The sequence below is a fragment of the Sebastes fasciatus genome, chromosome 19 (genome assembly GCF_043250625.1).
Source record: "Sebastes fasciatus isolate fSebFas1 chromosome 19, fSebFas1.pri, whole genome shotgun sequence".
Lineage (NCBI taxonomy): Eukaryota > Metazoa > Chordata > Actinopteri > Perciformes > Sebastidae > Sebastes > Sebastes fasciatus.
The window spans coordinates 10,486,615-10,503,130 of NC_133813.1; the positions used below are offsets into that span (position 1 = coordinate 10,486,615).

The window sequence follows — 16,516 nt, forward strand, 5'->3', positions numbered from 1 at the left end:
AACCATCTGTTGAGATGATACCACTTCCATCCCTTAGTGTTATATCAACCCAACATCACGCTAAAGCATAGACCCGCCTGTTCACCAGAGGATAGCATGTCATTGTCATGTTTTGCCTCGCCGAGGCATGAATATTACATGCGTGTATAAAGGTGCAGTACCAGCAGGGGGCAACAAAACCACTCACTTAGGTTTAGGCAACAAAACAACTTAGTGATGTTTAGGAAAAACGTCATGGTTAACCTTAAAATACGTACGTAAACTAAATAAAATAAGTACAGAAACAAACGTCATTAAAAAACACGTCACAAACAACAAAACACCGGTCTCGAATACGGGTCTCCTGATTGATAGTCCTGTGTTTGTTGGACCGAACCACCTCCACTCCTGCTGGCCATTTATTCTACATCACCAGCTCTGAGCGTTGCATTTTCACATGGATGCATGTACATTGCAGTCAGTGCAGACTACATGGCGTACAAATGACACGCCTAAAGCAAGAACGGCGTTCTTATTGCACGCTTTTGCCTTGCGCATCATTGTGTCATTCACTTGCCTTTTCGTGTGACCGGGCTGGTTATTAATTTGTTGGATCGGCCACTTGGTACAACGCATCAAAAGCTAGAAACCAGCATGACATCTACTGCAAATGTTAATTGTATGAATTTATTTTTGCTATATGGTTATACAAACTTTTCTACAACTGAAGTTACCGATTCAATTGTGATTTACAAAATCGGATCAAAGCAAAACCTTCAATCACAAACACAAGCCAATGATTCACTTACTGAAAATGGAAATGGATGCTCTGATCACAGCTGCTAATTAATTAATTAAAATGAATTGAAAAACATATTGATTTCTCTTTGTAAAACGTAATTGGCAGTGACATTCCAAAGTTGCAGTTTGATAGACGTCGATACACATATTGTATCATTCCCTGTGGGTATAATACAGTAAAGTATGTTGACTTTTTGTATACAAAACAGTTGAGTATAGATGATATAGTACTTACTGTGAACAATTAGTATATATTATAGCATTTGGTCACAGCACAACGACTCTCAGTAGTTGCTGAGCAGGTTGAACTTAACTCGGACACCTGAGGCGTCACCATTTTGGATGCCAGTCCAGTTCTGTAAGAGGAGACACTCTGGAGTCCTGCCTGAGACTGGCAGCCATTTCGCAGGAAAACACATATCATCTTTCTGCTTCACAGGGTTTCTTTTTTACACAGCTGGCTTCACAGCTCACACCTCAGTGCACTGGGTCGGCTCCCCTCCCGCCACAAAGACCGTGCGTCAGTACAGTAGTCGAGCTGACAAGCAAATTCACAACAAATGCCGTCCAGAAACAAACTCAAAATGAAACGCTGAGTGGTAATTGTTAAATCCCCAATTATAATCACAACTTACATAATTGCATCCAGACTGAAGGATTGCAAGCAGAATGCCAATAATTAGAAATTGTCAGTACGGTTATAGATAATTCCACTTATTCATTTCCTTGATAAGAACATTTGCAGGCAATCATAACACTTTAACTAGCATGAAATTACCAAGAAAGTACCATTCACTGAGTGATTTTATGCATCTTCAGGATGGAGAAATCCATCCAGCAGCACTGCGGACAAAAAAAACGTCTTTGTCTTTTTCTCCCAAGAGATTTTCTGAGCGCTCTATTTTTGTATCCTCAGTCAGGCATTAATATTTCATGTTATGTTGGTCACGTTTGCTCTCTGGCTAAATCCACTGTGTCCAGAGCCTCTTTGCTGGTGGTGACAGTGATCCCCCTGTGACTGTGTGACCTCGCTAACGACTAGCCGCAAGGCTAAAAATAGTATGCAAATGTACTGAGTGTATGCAGCACAACAGGGTGATTAGCAAGAATAACACCTCTCACTTTTAATTAGGGCATAATGTGACGACGCTGCAGTCTGCCACATCCAAGCTAACATCCATTCACATCACCTAAAAAACAGTCAAAGCTGTCAATGCATTGACGGCTTAGCTGACATTGTCATCCAAACAAACGTAGAATGAAAGAGCTGGCACAGGTTTCATTATCCTGCTGACGTTGTGACATACGTGGGATGTCAGAGCTGAGCTGAGAATGAGCTGAGTAGCTGTACGGGGCCGTGGAGCCGCCAAGGGGCACACAAACAAATAATAACAATAATGAAAACTCCTTTGGTTCCTCTGCTTATGCAACACATTCTCACTCCCAACTGTCTTTTCATCATTTCAGTACTCAAAGGTACAATTCCCGATTTTGTTACAGTGCCAAATCTCCAAATGGCTTCACTAAATTTAGATTTTATTAAACTAAGGAGTGCATCCTAAGGTTATTATGGCTTCTGTTTTTTAATGTCATTTCTTTATATTCAATTTCCATAAGAATGACACTGTACCAACAGATATTATTTTCTTATTGTGAACAATTCCCATATAAAGACCAAAACTAACAATATCTTAGTCCGTCTCTCCAGACTTTTTGAATTCCCTACCCTGGCACTCAAGCTCATTGGTTCTTATTAAAGACGTAAAGCTTTAAAAACAGGTCACAAATATATAGTTTTATTTTTTGAAAAGGGTTCAGTTATTTTTAGGGCCTGTATGGAATGTTTTTATTGCATTTGACGCTTCGATTGAGGTTTTTGAATGAAGCTGTCGTCACATTTTATAACTTCATCCTCGATTGTAATCCTCAATTTGAATGAAGGGATTCATCGGATTAAATGAGTTGTCTTTTTTCTTATTAAGTCAACTTTCCTTAATGAATATTAGCTGTCAGTTTCGTCAACATAAATATATGTAGGTGCGGACTGAGAACTGATCGCTGCGACACTCGCTGTGTGTGTGTGTTTGAGAGAGAGAGAGTGACAGAGTGAGAGGGAAGAGAAGGTGGAAGGTGGACTATTGCACGAAACGTTTTGTAAGTTATTAATAACTTACTCGGAACGCTGCTTTGTCACCTGCCCGCCCAAACCCGTCATATTTGATTTAGAATTCGAATGTCAATGTTTATGAACAAAGCTTCGAACTATTCGGTACAGCCCAAGTGATTTCCTAAACTAGCTGGGCACAGTAGCTTTTAGCAAACGCTACTCAAGCAGGAGAAAATACTGTATGTGTTGGGGACTATTTTCAGCTGCAGATTAATACACATTTGGTGTTTACAGCAGCAGGACGGTGTGTGTGTTCATTGTAATGAAGGACCATGTCACCTAGTGCAACAGTGCTGCTCATTGATGAGTGTATTATAGTTTTTGGACAACAATGGAGCTCTATGGCACAGAGGAAGAAGATATTTCAGGCTTTGGATATGAAGACAATATATTATTAGGATCAATGTGTTGTTGGCTTTGGCCTTTTCGTGGGATTTGTTGATAGTAAGATATATAATATCACCAGCCTCATCCTTTGAGTTTGACCAGGTTGTCAGGGGAATTATTGTTGCCCATAATTGGGAGAAATTCTCAAATGAATCCTGCTCAGCGGACCTAAAATGACTCGAGCTGGCCCTGCAGTCCTAACTAAATATATGGGTAATTAAAGCCTCATAGTAGAGAGAGTTGCAGCAACTTCCCTCAGCATTATGAGACTGAAAGGGACGCACAGATGGCTTCATTTTGAGATCCAAACTCATATTATGAAAACATAAAAGGAACTTCCTGGATTCTCATCAAAGGCTTGTAATACTCTTCTCCAGTGCAGGATGTGAGTCACATCTAGATGACTTGACAGTATAATTGTTTTAACAGCATGGATGTGGTTGCACAATCCAACTTGATTAACCCAAATGTGTTCCTGTTGGTGGCTGTTAATCAATGCTGATCCCGGTCACTTAATTTATTAAGCAGCTTTCACTTTAGCTGTAGCTGCCTTCTGTGAATTACCTCGGATATGTGTCACATCCAGCGTCTCTCCAGCTCCTGATTTAATTAAATCTCTGAATCAGGCTTCATTTCAATCTGCCACACAATTACAGCAAAGTGCCCAAGAGAGGGACGAGCGTCACAGAGTATGAAGGGAACAAAAATATCCCAGGGTAATTTCATCGTTTTTAAATGGATGATATAGACGGCAGTTGTTTTTTTCCTCTCTCGCTCTTTCTGTTCCTAAAGGGCACACATCATCGCGGTCTCAAGTCTGTTTTGGCTCAAAGGAGATCAGCATTTCACTGACCCACATACACTGCTCAGAGCTACACTTAAAATGGATGCGTCAGCGGTATCTGAAAAGGCGGAACCATCTCCCATATCATGCGAACATGACCTAGCAGGGTGCAATAAACACAAGCCCTCTGTGTACAATAATGAAGCCGGCCATTCATCACGCACTGAGAGGAACACCTGACTTCCGCCACGGCCCCAATAAAACACTTCAGTCTGTGATGGTTTGCAAAGCCCCAAGTTAAAGTCCACTATTTGGCTCCCAATGTGGATAGACAACAGGATAATTTGGACTATGGGGAAAAGCAACGTGAAGATGAGCAAATAAACGTACAAACTTTTGTCAGATTAGACCACATTAGACGCTGTTGATGTCTCTAGGAATGTTAGCCAATGTTTACACAATGGTGAGAAAGAGATATGGCCACACAACAGAAAGGAAAACAGTATACATAGAATACCTTTGAGGTTTAAAAACCTTACGCACTCAGGCTCATGCTCACACACTCTGGCCTGGGAGCCGGAGCGTCTCACCTTTGTTTCTCTCTCCTCCAAGAGGGTCTCGAGCCTCTTCTGAGCAGCCCGCCCCTCGTGGTCATCGCTTACTATCAAGATGATGTGATTCCAGTTGAACTCGCGCATCAGGTCGAACCATACGTGCGCCTGGTGGGAATAGGGAGGGACTGTCCGCAGAAAGGACAGGTGGATACTCTGAGGAGCACGGAGCAGGAAGTAGAGATTAACATTGTGGATTTAACAGTTAACTTAATTTTGAATGACTCATTGCTCAGAATATGTAGAAATGATTGGACAAAAACCTGCCACAAGGGCAGATTATTGCACTTTTAATGGTTATTTAAGTCTTCACACCAAGTGGAAAAATAAATACTTTTCTAATTGTGATATGCACGATATGTTTCTTTTATAATTTGAGCTAGGGCCCTTAAATTACAATAAAGATTCATCTTAATGCTACAGCACAATGAAATATTTGAGACAAAAGTGTGCTTTTGTTTATGAAGGCCCTTTCCGGCTTAAATCATAAACTGTATATAAAGATGGAGGACATTACAGCTCCCCAAAAGTGAAGCCAAACCATCTTGATCGCCCCCTGGTGGCTGGCTGCAGTATAAGTCATAAAGCCCGCTCTCTCCATGTTAGCAGATGGGACATGGGCCAAACTAAAAAGCAAAAGTTCACGTCAAATACATTTTTCCCAAAGATGGTTTCTGGCATTTACGTTATTTCTCATCACACTGATGTATGTTCAAATATTCATTTTTCTGAGGTTGGTTTATTTAGTTATTTGATACTATAAAAAGGGGGCGAGACATCATGATTGGTTATTATTGTAACCATGATGTGGTTGTGGGTGCCCTACCCTCAGTTTAAATTTAACCCAAACCGAAATGTTTTTCTAACCAAAATTAAGTACCATGATTTATCGCTAACCAAGTTGTTTTTGTGCATAAGCCTAACCAAACCTTAACCTTTGCTTTTTCACATTATAAAACATATTGATGTTTCCAACAGTGACTGGTGAGGAATATAGGACTTTCACCCGGGAGACTGCTATTCGTGTCTCGTGTAAAACCAAAAGTAAACGTTGACTTTACCCTTGTTAAGTAACGCTATTACGCTTGTTACGTAACGTTATGTAAGAAAGTCCGCTAAGGGTGGATGTTATTTATTTACGCTAGTTCCGTTCAGTTTTACGCTCCGTTGTAACGCTACGTTGTAACGCTACGTTGTAACGCTACGTTGTAACGCTACGTTGTAACGCTACGTTGTAACGCTACGTTGTAACGCTACGGTGTAACGCTACGGTGTAACGCGACGTTGTAACGCGACGTTGTAACGCGACGTTGTAACGCGACGTTGTAACGCGACGTTGTTAGGTGACGTTGTTAGGCGACGTTGTTAGGCGACGTTGTTAGGCTATGGTATAGTTTTGGAATAACGTGTTCAATAATGACATACCGGTGTAACGTTCAGGTGTCCACATATTTGTGGCCATGTAGTGTACTCCTATTACTGTACACTAACAAAAACATCGACGTACAATATATTGAAAGTTGAAATGCCTGCAGCTGAATTCGTTCTCGAAAAAGGGACATCCTGCATTAATGATACAAACAGTTTTTATGTTGTACAACAAATGCCAAACCCAATTACGCATGGACAAACATCCTGTTAAAAAATAAAATAAAAAATGCCTTCATCTATGCACAGACCCCCTCGGGCTCCTTTAAATCCCCGGATTTAATGCCCTTTAATTTGTGAGATTAGCATAGACGTCACTCAAATAGACTTTAAATTGAGTTATTAAAGTCCTCTGCATTTTATTTATGTGATTGCTTTAAACTTTCATTATAGTGGCTTGTGCTCCATAAAAACATAACTCAGGTCAGGCGCATTATTAATGATGTCCTTTCAATTTTCAGCTGGAAACCCATTTAATCACAGCTCCTCTAATGGACAGTGATGGGACGTTTAATCTAGGAAGCTTTTGAAGTCGCCCCAGGGGAGCTCCTCACTCCATCGCTCTCCGTATTCTCTTCCTGTTTTCCTCTCTCTCTCCATCTCTCTTTACATCGCTCTCCTCTATCACTCACCTTGTCTGAGTAGATGGACATGCGGGTGGTGAGCCCCACCACGGGGATGCGGTAGAAGCCCGCAGTGTATGAGACAGGCGTTGGAGTGAGGTGGTCATTGGACTGGGGCGGGTGACTCACCAGGATAGCATAGACCTGCAGAGGCACAGAAGAAGAACACTTTGTCATTCTGACACCGGCATTAAGACCGAATGGTAACAACGCTACTCGTACTCTGAGAAACATTAAAGGAGAACACCACTCACATTAAGAATTGCAATTTATTATTTCCATGGTCTAGATGAGTTCAATCAATATTACTGAACACAACTCTCTCAAAGCCAGAAACCAGTGAAGTAAGTGTCAAACTTGTGATGTCATAGGGTATAAAGTTTGGAGCTGCTCCATAGACAATGAATGGGAGACTGATTTCGTGGACCCACAGAATGTTTGTTTTCTTTTTTATACCCAAATGAGCTGCTGAAAATCATATTTAAAGATTCTTCACACACAACATATACAAAAACACACATATAGTATGTTGTAAAATGTCCCATTATCCTTCTTGGTAAATTAAACCATCCTAAATGATTACATTGCTAGTATCAAGCAACTATATATATATATATATATATATATATGTATATATGAAGGTTTTTTTTTCACAACAATGACCCGCTAGCTGTACATTATCCCGCTTATTACGCGGGTACTTACTTAAGAAATCAACAATTTGACACAAAAACGGTCCGCCAGAGTAAGAGATCAGAACTGTGCCCATAGCAACGGTCTGTTATACATAGCAACGGTCTGCTATACAGAAATAACAGACTGTAGAACGCTGTGATTGACCAATTAGAAACGAGTATTCAACAAAGCTGTAAAATAAATATACATTTTTGTTGTTGTTGTTGCAGGACACAATGCACACAAGACTCCATTTCGTTTATTAACATAAGAAAACAGCATTTGCTATGCACACTTACAAGGATGATTGCATAATACTGTATTTACAATGTGAAAAGTTCATTTCAGCATAGTGGTGATCAGTTCACTAGGGGTAGGTTAACACTAGGGCAAAAAGTGAGATGTAGTGGACCCCTTTTGAACCCCCCATGTTCCCCATCTAAGTTTGGTGGAATAAATGCCAATTAGAGTTATTTAAGAATACACTATGTAAGGCCTTTTTAAAACAGAGCTTCAAGATTACCTTTGCAAGACCTTTGCAAAGGTAGTTATCAAGCTGTGGGCGGTATATTCTAATGAGACTGCATGTGACATAGGAAGGGGAGCCAAATCTGAATGTCTTGTTGAATCACATGTTTTCTGATCCTGGTAGCCCAAAAAAAACTGACTGCGTTGTCTCATTTCGCAGTTTGTGGGTTGGTCAGAACTCCAGATACCCAAATGTATGTGCACAAGCACTGAAAAGGTGAGTTTTTCATGATATGTGCTGCTGTTGTCTTGGCCTGGACACTCTTGAAAATTAGCTTTTTAATCTCAATGAGGCTTTTTCTGGTTAAATAAATAAAAAATTAGCACAAAATGATTGCCACGAAGGGCATTTGAGCCCCCCCCGAGCATCTCTCCGCTTTGCCTGATCTGTAATCCAGCCTTGGCTGAAACATCTGTTTTTCTACCCCAAGTTGAATTAAATTAGTGTGCTCTTTAAACACAATATTGTCATAGTGGGCGCAACTGCTGCTCCAAACTGTTGTATAACAAGTTAAAAATAACATTTTTGAACCTGAAAATCTACATAAATTCATCTACGAGGAAGAGCAAAGAAGTATTTTTCCTTTGTTGAAAATGTCTTCACTGGCAGACTGAATTTGTGCTCGTTTGATTTAATTTTATCCGTGCATTAAGCAAAACCAAACCTGTCCAACTACTCTAGTAAACAAAAATAATTCATGTGAGCTCAGACTTGAGAAATGCCTCGGAGATGTGAAGGAAGTGGAACAAAGTTGGCATGGCTGTGCAGGCATGGATTACTGGATATGAGCAGTCCGTATGGTTGGGTCAAAAATGAGGTCTATCTTCCAAGGACCGCTCCCAGGCATCTACTCCTCCATCTGCCACACACTTCCCTTCTCAGTAACTGCTGTCGCCTACGAGCCAATCTCATTTGATTAAACCTCCCTGTCTAAATTAGGTGTGATGTCCGTCTAATTTACGGGAGTAGGGAAGTGAACCATTGTTGGTGTAATCTGCAGAGCCTAATGGATGCTCACGCTTTGGATGAGCATGTGACAGGAGACTGGGTGCGACAGTATTATTCTACAAGCCTGTATCAATTAGAGTCATTACACTAAGCAGAGGGCCGAGGACATGAAAGCAGCACTGAAGCTGTGGGTGGGTACTTTTTTTTGTGTTGTTGTTCCCATGAAACCTCATTATGTGTGTGGGAGAAGAAGGAGCGAGAGCGAGAGGGACTTCACGCCCCAGCATGCTGTGACATAACGTTGGCGCTTTTTAAAAGCCTTGTTGAGCATCACATAAGAGGACGGTTCAACAACTCTTCGAAAGGCGCGTCGTACATTACTTATGGAATATGTTTTGTTCGTTAGTTCTGCGGCACATACGGTGTGAATCTTGTACTTTTTAGACAAGCAACTTCTAAAAAAAACAGTTGTTTGTGTTACCACTGCATCATATCACACACAGCTTGAGTGAGCGATCCACCCCAACATACAGAAACTGTCCGCAGCCAGTGTCAGCGCCCCTTTTGCCAAAAATGTTATCATGCAGCAAAGCCAAAGTTGTTAAATGTAAATGCCGTATTGCACATTTTTCACTCCTCACTGGTTCCTTTGCAGTTCAGCAGATCTGCAGCTGTGTGTGTGTGTGTGTTCTGGAACGTACAGTTGCCCTCTCATCCGAGATATTGCCCCAAAACCAAAGTCTATTTCTGGATGTCTGTAAAACAGATGGGTCTGTGGGGAGTTCGCTTGCAGTATATTAGATACTATACAAAGTGGACTCATGTATAGCCTACAAAACATAGAGTGGATGCCAAATTGGACAAATGTAAGAACGTATGGGCTGATTCCTTTCAGTAATACCTTCATGCTGAATGGACAGTTAGTCTGCTAGTGTGAGAAATGGAGAATAGGTCTGGATTCAGAGCTCAAGACTGAGGATGATTCAGGCATTCAAATACCATTTAAGAATACATTACTTAAGCAGCTGATCGATAGTCCAGTGTTGTATGGTCATGTATGTTTTTTCTTTTGTTCCTTTTCCCTGATGATGATGGGCCTTGAGGCTTTAAATGGTTGTGGAAGATGTGAATGAATGTGAAATATGTGTTTGGAAAATTTGAATGTTATTAGTGTCACACAAATATGATGTTGTATATATAGTATGTATGTGATAAATGTAATGTATTTGATTTTGGACCCCATGCAGAAAGACTATAGCTGGTGCCATTTTTTCAGCTAATGGGGATCCTTATTTAAATAAATAAATAAAAATGACAACCAATCTGGTCTTTTACCTACTTCAAAGTGAGAAAACACATCTGATTATAGGTTTCACTGTAAGCATCAACTTTCTATTGCAAGGCACAGGGATGTTCATCCAAAACACTCTCACAGCAAACCAGTTTTACAGTTAGGTAGGTGGAGGTGGAGGTGTGCATGCATCATATGTGCTATGACATGCAGAGGTGTATAGCTGGTGCCATTGGTATCAGCTAATGGGGATCCTTTTTAAATAAATTAATAAAAATAACAACCAATCCGGGTCTTTTACGTACTTCAAAGTGAGAAAACACATCTGATTATAGGTTTCATGGAAGCATCAACTTTCTATTGCAAGACAAAGGGGTGGTTTTCTTCCAAAAACACTCTCACAGCATACCAGTTTTACAGTTATAGGTGGATGTGGAGGTGGAGGTGGAAGGTGTGCATGCATCATATGAGCTATGATTCAGACATTATTGAAAAGGCTGTTTGATTTTCGCCCATGCAGAGGTGGCATGCAGACTGTACCTGACTGGAGATGAGGTCCTCGCAGACGGACAGAGCCATCTGGATGGCGTTGGGCTTGTGCGTTACGGAGATGGCGGTCAGCTTGAATTTGTCCCTGCCGTAGACCTGGTTGGCCTGGGTCACGGCATCCTTGAAGACCTGCTCGTACCTCTTCTGGCTCAGCACGGCCCCGATGTTCACGATCTTCGGCTCGCAACCGGCCCGCGCGCAGGAGCACGAGAGGAGCACCGCCAGCAGAAACAGACGCATCGTGTGGTGGACCACCGACACCGACGCCGAGCAGCAGAGGAGCCGTGCAGCAGCCCGGTCGCTCGACCAGCAGCTTCTTCTGGACAGCAGCGCGGCTCCGCCAGTTCAATGCAGACACGATCCAGGTGGGCGGCGTGCAGAGCGAAAGGGAGGGAGGCTTTATGTGCAATGCGGAGGAATGTGCATGCACATATTAGGGTGCAGGGCTGTCAACCATGCAGGGATGTCCGAACCGCATTTTTTTTTTTTTTTTGCTCTCTCCTCTGCAGAATCGCTCACACCTCCCCCACCAAGAAAATAGTTAAAAGCATTGTGTCCTATCTTCCAGGCTTCGGGGTGTGTATCGCTGCCCCCCCCCTGCAGCCGCTCCTCAGTGCGCTTTGTGCGGACTGATCAGCCCCTCCGATGCGTCTCTTACTGGTCAATCCGGAGCTGAGCTGAGCGGCTGCTGTCCTTGGTGCTGACAGCTGTGCATGCGCGCCGCGGTGCTGCTGCTGCGCGCTCCCGACGTATCGGCTCTATGGTTTTGCGCGGTGGCGTGCTGCTGCTGCTGATGATGATACTGCTGATGATGATGCTGATGATGCTGCTGCTACTGCTGCTGCTGCTGCTGATGCTGCTGCTGATGATGCTGATGCTGCTGCAGGAGCAAGAAGCTGATCGTATGAAAAATAAATGCTCCTACTTGTTCAAAAAATCCTCCCCACCACCATGCTACTCATAATAGGACATGACAGGTTGAGATCAGTGAGGGTATATAGCGCACATGTACCTGCAGGGCGCTGCAGAATTAATTCATGTGGGCTTTTTGTTAATGCGAGATGTGAGATTTTTTCCCCCCTTAAAATAGCCTGATTGCACAAGAGCAGATGGAGATGGAGATGGAGGGTGTTTTATTCCAATCTAGCCGGTCTCAGATCAGAGGTGAGCCATGGACACGTCCCTTTGATGGGACTTGTTTTCACCCCAAAGTCTCATTTCTCTGCGTATTAGCTCTCTGCGTAAAGTGGACCTTGGATAGCTCATTAATCACGCAGTAGGGTATGTCAGTGCCATCCACCATTTCTCCAGCCGTCACACTTTAACACGAGAGGACCCGCCTGTTTTGTACACTGTAAACAATTGCTGTTAATTTACAGCAGGATTTCAACAGTATTAACCTGTTATTGCTAAAAACAGTGCTTTACTGTTAATACAAAAGAAAACCTGTTAAATTACGCTCATAGGCCGTTTTTTAAATGAAATATAATCCATTCTTAAAAAACATCACTTTACTGCTGATCAACTGTCTAAAGTATCATAGGTAACAGTTTCAAACAGTATTTTTTTTAATTCTGGGACCTGATCTGCACATGTGAGGCTTGTACATTGTACATGATTGTAAAATCAGTGAACTAGCTCTGTTCTTCACTCACATGTTGTTATGGTTTGCATTCTGTGCTTGTAGCCAGCTAGAGACAGACATTTGTTGGGAAAAGTGTCAACAAGTCTATTATAGCCTTTTTCCTAACAAGTGCCTTTAATTGTATTTAGTGTGACTACTCCTATGTCTGTAACCTGCTAAGTCTATTCATCTAGGCAAAAAATAATGTTTATTAAAATGTATGTAAAAAATACAACCTAAATAGTGCATTAAAACAAATCAGTAAGATAATGTAAAAGAAAGGTGAAAAACGGCTATATAATTTATCTTTAAATTGTAAATTAACTGTAAAATACTGTGAAATTAATAAAAAAAAAAAACTGTATTTTTCATTAACAGTACAAAGCTGTAAATTTCAGCGACAGTATAATAATGTTAATTTTACAGTAACATAAAGGCAACCCTTCTGCCAGTTCTTTACTGTTATTTTACTGGGAAATTCTTAAAAGTGTATGTCACAGTGCCATCCACCATTTCTCCAGCCGTCACACTTTAACACGAGCAGACCCGTCTGTTTTGTAATTATGCATGTGCATGTGTGCATGTGTGTGTACGTGTATGCAACCAGCCTGTGTTGTGCATGCTTATATACGCCTAATATCTGACCCCATGCTTTGGAGTGTTTCAGTATCTGTTGGTTGCATCCCTGCAGCGAAATACAACATGAGCACAGTCAACCATGGTTACCTAGGAAACTAGATTTTTTTTCTCCTCTTTACACGGAGGAAAATATTCCCTAACAAGCAGACAGCGAGTTTTATTCATCACAGCAGGGACCGTCCAAATAAATGACTTTAACAAAACGAAACATGCATACACAAATATAAAAAAACATTTAAAAAAGGGCGTTTATTCTGAGAGGCTCATTGTGTGAACTGTACTCAAACAGCCGTTTATCATTTTTTTCTTATCTTGGTTATTAATAGTCAAATATTTGTATATTTTGCACCCGGAGGGTTGTGTTTATTCCCATGCACTGATATCAACAATTGCGATTGAAAAAAAAAAATGTATTTTGGAAATGAGGCCAGCATAAAATCATCGAACAGTGTGCTGAATTATAAATCGCACAACACTGTGGTGTCTCTCTGTGTTGCAGTGAGCTGATAAATTAATTACAAGGCTGAAGAAATCAACAGTCATCAGCTGCTGGCTGTGTGATTCCATAATGAGCTCGACTCAAACATGATTTGGTAAAGGGGGGTTATTTTCTAAAGACAAGGAAAATGTAATTACTGTTGCTAAACTCAAAAGGTTAGCTGGTTAAATGATTCATCGTCTTACTTTTAACATTATTTTTTTAACATTTTCCTGCGAGAAACCCACCTCAGACTGAATTGTTGTATAACAGAAAACCCTTATTTTGAAAGCGTTGACACCAATTGTGCAACAAACCAGACATTAATATGTCCACAGAAAGCAGCACTGTGAACTCATGAATACGTCTGAATGCATTTTCAGTTCTAGTCTGTTCACTTAACTTGATTTTCATTCCCATCGTCCAAAAGATAGTTAGATTAAAGGGAGCATATCATGACAAACTCATGCTTGGGCACAAACATTTGGGTAACTGTGACATTTTGTGTGGGCTGCCTAGATCAGAAAACATGTGATTCAACAAGCCAATCAGATCTGGCTCCCCTTCCTATGTCACGTGCATGCTCATTAGCATATATCGCCCACAGAACTACCTTTGCAAAGGAGAGCCAAGCCAATCAGAGCAGACTGGGCTTTTTTTTGGCAGAGGATATTTAAGGCCCAATTCCCAACCAGCCCCTACACCCTCTCCCTACCCACTTCAACTCTGTTTGCGCGTTCGCGTGGATGGTCCGCTATATTAAGTACCATCCCAACCTAAGTAGCAGGGAGTGGAAGTGCGTTATGAAACCCTCTAACAGCGAGCCTGCATTAATGCCCACTTAACCAGCTGCTGACGACGTGCAACGCCGTTTTGTCACTCCAATGTAAGTTCTGGTACAAACAATTACTTGTAAACTGCTCAATCTAAGATATACATTTAATTTATTCTACTTTATTGTCATACAGAAGTTATCAGCTTAAAGTAAATGCATTGTATTTAGGATCAAATATACCCTTGTCTGGTCTATAAAACAGTGGACGTGTTCATTTGATTGAAGTGTTGTATATTTTTACGTATATACACAACATATATTTATTAACGTTTTAGTCCTATCAGCAGCTATAACTCCATAATGTATTATATCTTAAGCTGTGCAATACTGACCTAACAGTACAATAATTTAGTGCAATAATTCAGCTGTGCAATAATCTGCATTTATTTATACAGTACATTTAAACTAACATTCGTATCTATTTATACTGTTTTTTACACACTTGCTTATAGATCCTGTATTTATACCATACACCTTAAAGAATGGTGCTTCATTGAGCTGTGAGTGTGACTACAAATGGAGTTCACTCCGTCACGGAGGGGGAGGTTGTAGGGACCGGATTGGAACTGGGCCAAAGAGACAGGCGTTAAAACGCAGCGTTTCAGACAGAGAATGAATACAGGTATATTCAGACTGACAGAATGAGAAAAATAGTGTGTTTTTGGAACATTAAAGCATGTAAACATGTTTGAAACCCCAAATACAAGTATGAACCTGAAAATGAGCACCATATGTCTCCTTTAAAACCTCTCCTCTTTAGAGGATTATCAAATATTTAGGAGAATTTCTCAAACCATAAATCCATCAGATTAACTGAAACCTGACAAAACACTAAAAACACCATTAAAAAAAAGTCAGTTATGAAATTGCCATCATCACTATACCAACTCTCGACATCAACAAATTAAAAAAGACTGGAAGCAGAGGAAGAAAACCCCTGAAGGCAACACAACAATATTATAGTTGCAAAGGAAACAAACATGTTTAGTATGTATAACATAACGGTACTAAAGCAGCGTGTCTAGAACAGGAAATGTGTATACATTTGGGAGAAACTCAGACTGGTTGGTCTGATTGGATTCAGGGTTTTGATAAACAGTCAGTGTCCCACTGGAGCCCAGCATGGATCCACTTTCAAAGGCCTTTTTCCTCATTGAAGTGAATATGCAGAAGCTGGAACTGGAAAACACGCTTTGACTCCAAAATGCCAGACAGGAGGAGGAAACAAGCCCCTGCCGCCATAAAACTACTTAAAATAAGTTTTAAAATAATGGTGTTTAACAGAGCACCTAATGAAACCCACCCTCCCCCCATCTCTAGCCTCTATGTGACCGCCACAGTCAATTTGTAAACTCACCACTTATTGGATGGCCCCGACGGCGTGCTGGCTTCTCATTAAACGAGGTTATGAAGCCCTCCTCTGCCTCTCCTCCTGCCCACTCTTCCTCCACTCACACATCAATAAAGCCAGACCAATCTGCTCTGCAGCTATTATGTAATAAGTTTGCTGGAGGAGCTACACAACACAAGAGTCCTATAAAGACTCTCCAGCTCAGTCAGACTCGCACACAAATGAGCGCAGGCAGTCTAGCACACATAGATCATTGCGGGCTTTTAAGCTTAAGTATACACACATAGGCTACACGCTAATCCACACGGACGCACACACAAACACGGACACACTCGAGTTCACACTTTGAGCTTCCGCCCACACATAAGTAATATCTCATCTACCACCCACACAGGCCTCTGCAAGGCTCGAAGAGAGATGTTTGTGTGTGTGTGGATGTTTCAAACCAACGTATTCTCATTCGCCAGTTCGTATGATATCTTCCGTCTTCACAGGAAACATTTTGGTTAGGTTTAGGCAAAAAAACTACTCAGTTAGGTTCAGGAAAAGATTGTGCTTAAGTTACGCCACACCGGAAGTAGCGTAACTTAAGTACGGAAGTTCTGTGACAAAAACTACCTAGTTAGGTTTAGGAAAAAAATTGTGGTTTGGGTTAAAATAACACTGGAAGTGGTGTAACTTAATTACAGAAGTTACATGACAAATAAATCAACGTTGACTTCTGGTTTCAAACGGGACACAAACACCGGTCTCCTAAGTGAAAGTCCGGTGTTTTTTAACCCACCCATCCAACCCGACCTCCTCCTTACGCAGCTTT

The 16,516-nt window shown here is 41.3% G+C and overlaps 1 protein-coding gene across 4 annotated transcripts in view; it reads right to left on the bottom strand.

Annotated features, from left to right (window-relative positions):
• grin1a (glutamate receptor, ionotropic, N-methyl D-aspartate 1a) overlaps positions 1-11,654 on the bottom strand; it is a 39,732-nt gene extending 28,078 nt beyond the window's left edge. The window contains exons 1-3 of one of the 4 annotated variants that reach the window (XM_074617127.1): positions 10,764-11,654; positions 6,790-6,924; positions 4,709-4,885 (exon numbers count right to left, since the gene is read on the bottom strand). In XM_074617127.1, the coding sequence (XP_074473228.1) occupies positions 4,709-4,885; positions 6,790-6,924; positions 10,764-11,012 (561 nt within the window). In that variant the 5' untranslated portion in view covers positions 11,013-11,654. The remainder of the gene's footprint in view (positions 1-4,708; positions 4,886-6,789; positions 6,925-10,763) is intronic. The other 3 variants (XM_074617128.1, XM_074617129.1, XM_074617130.1) reach the window with 3 other exon arrangements.
• Between the last annotated feature and the right edge of the window lie 4,862 nt (positions 11,655-16,516).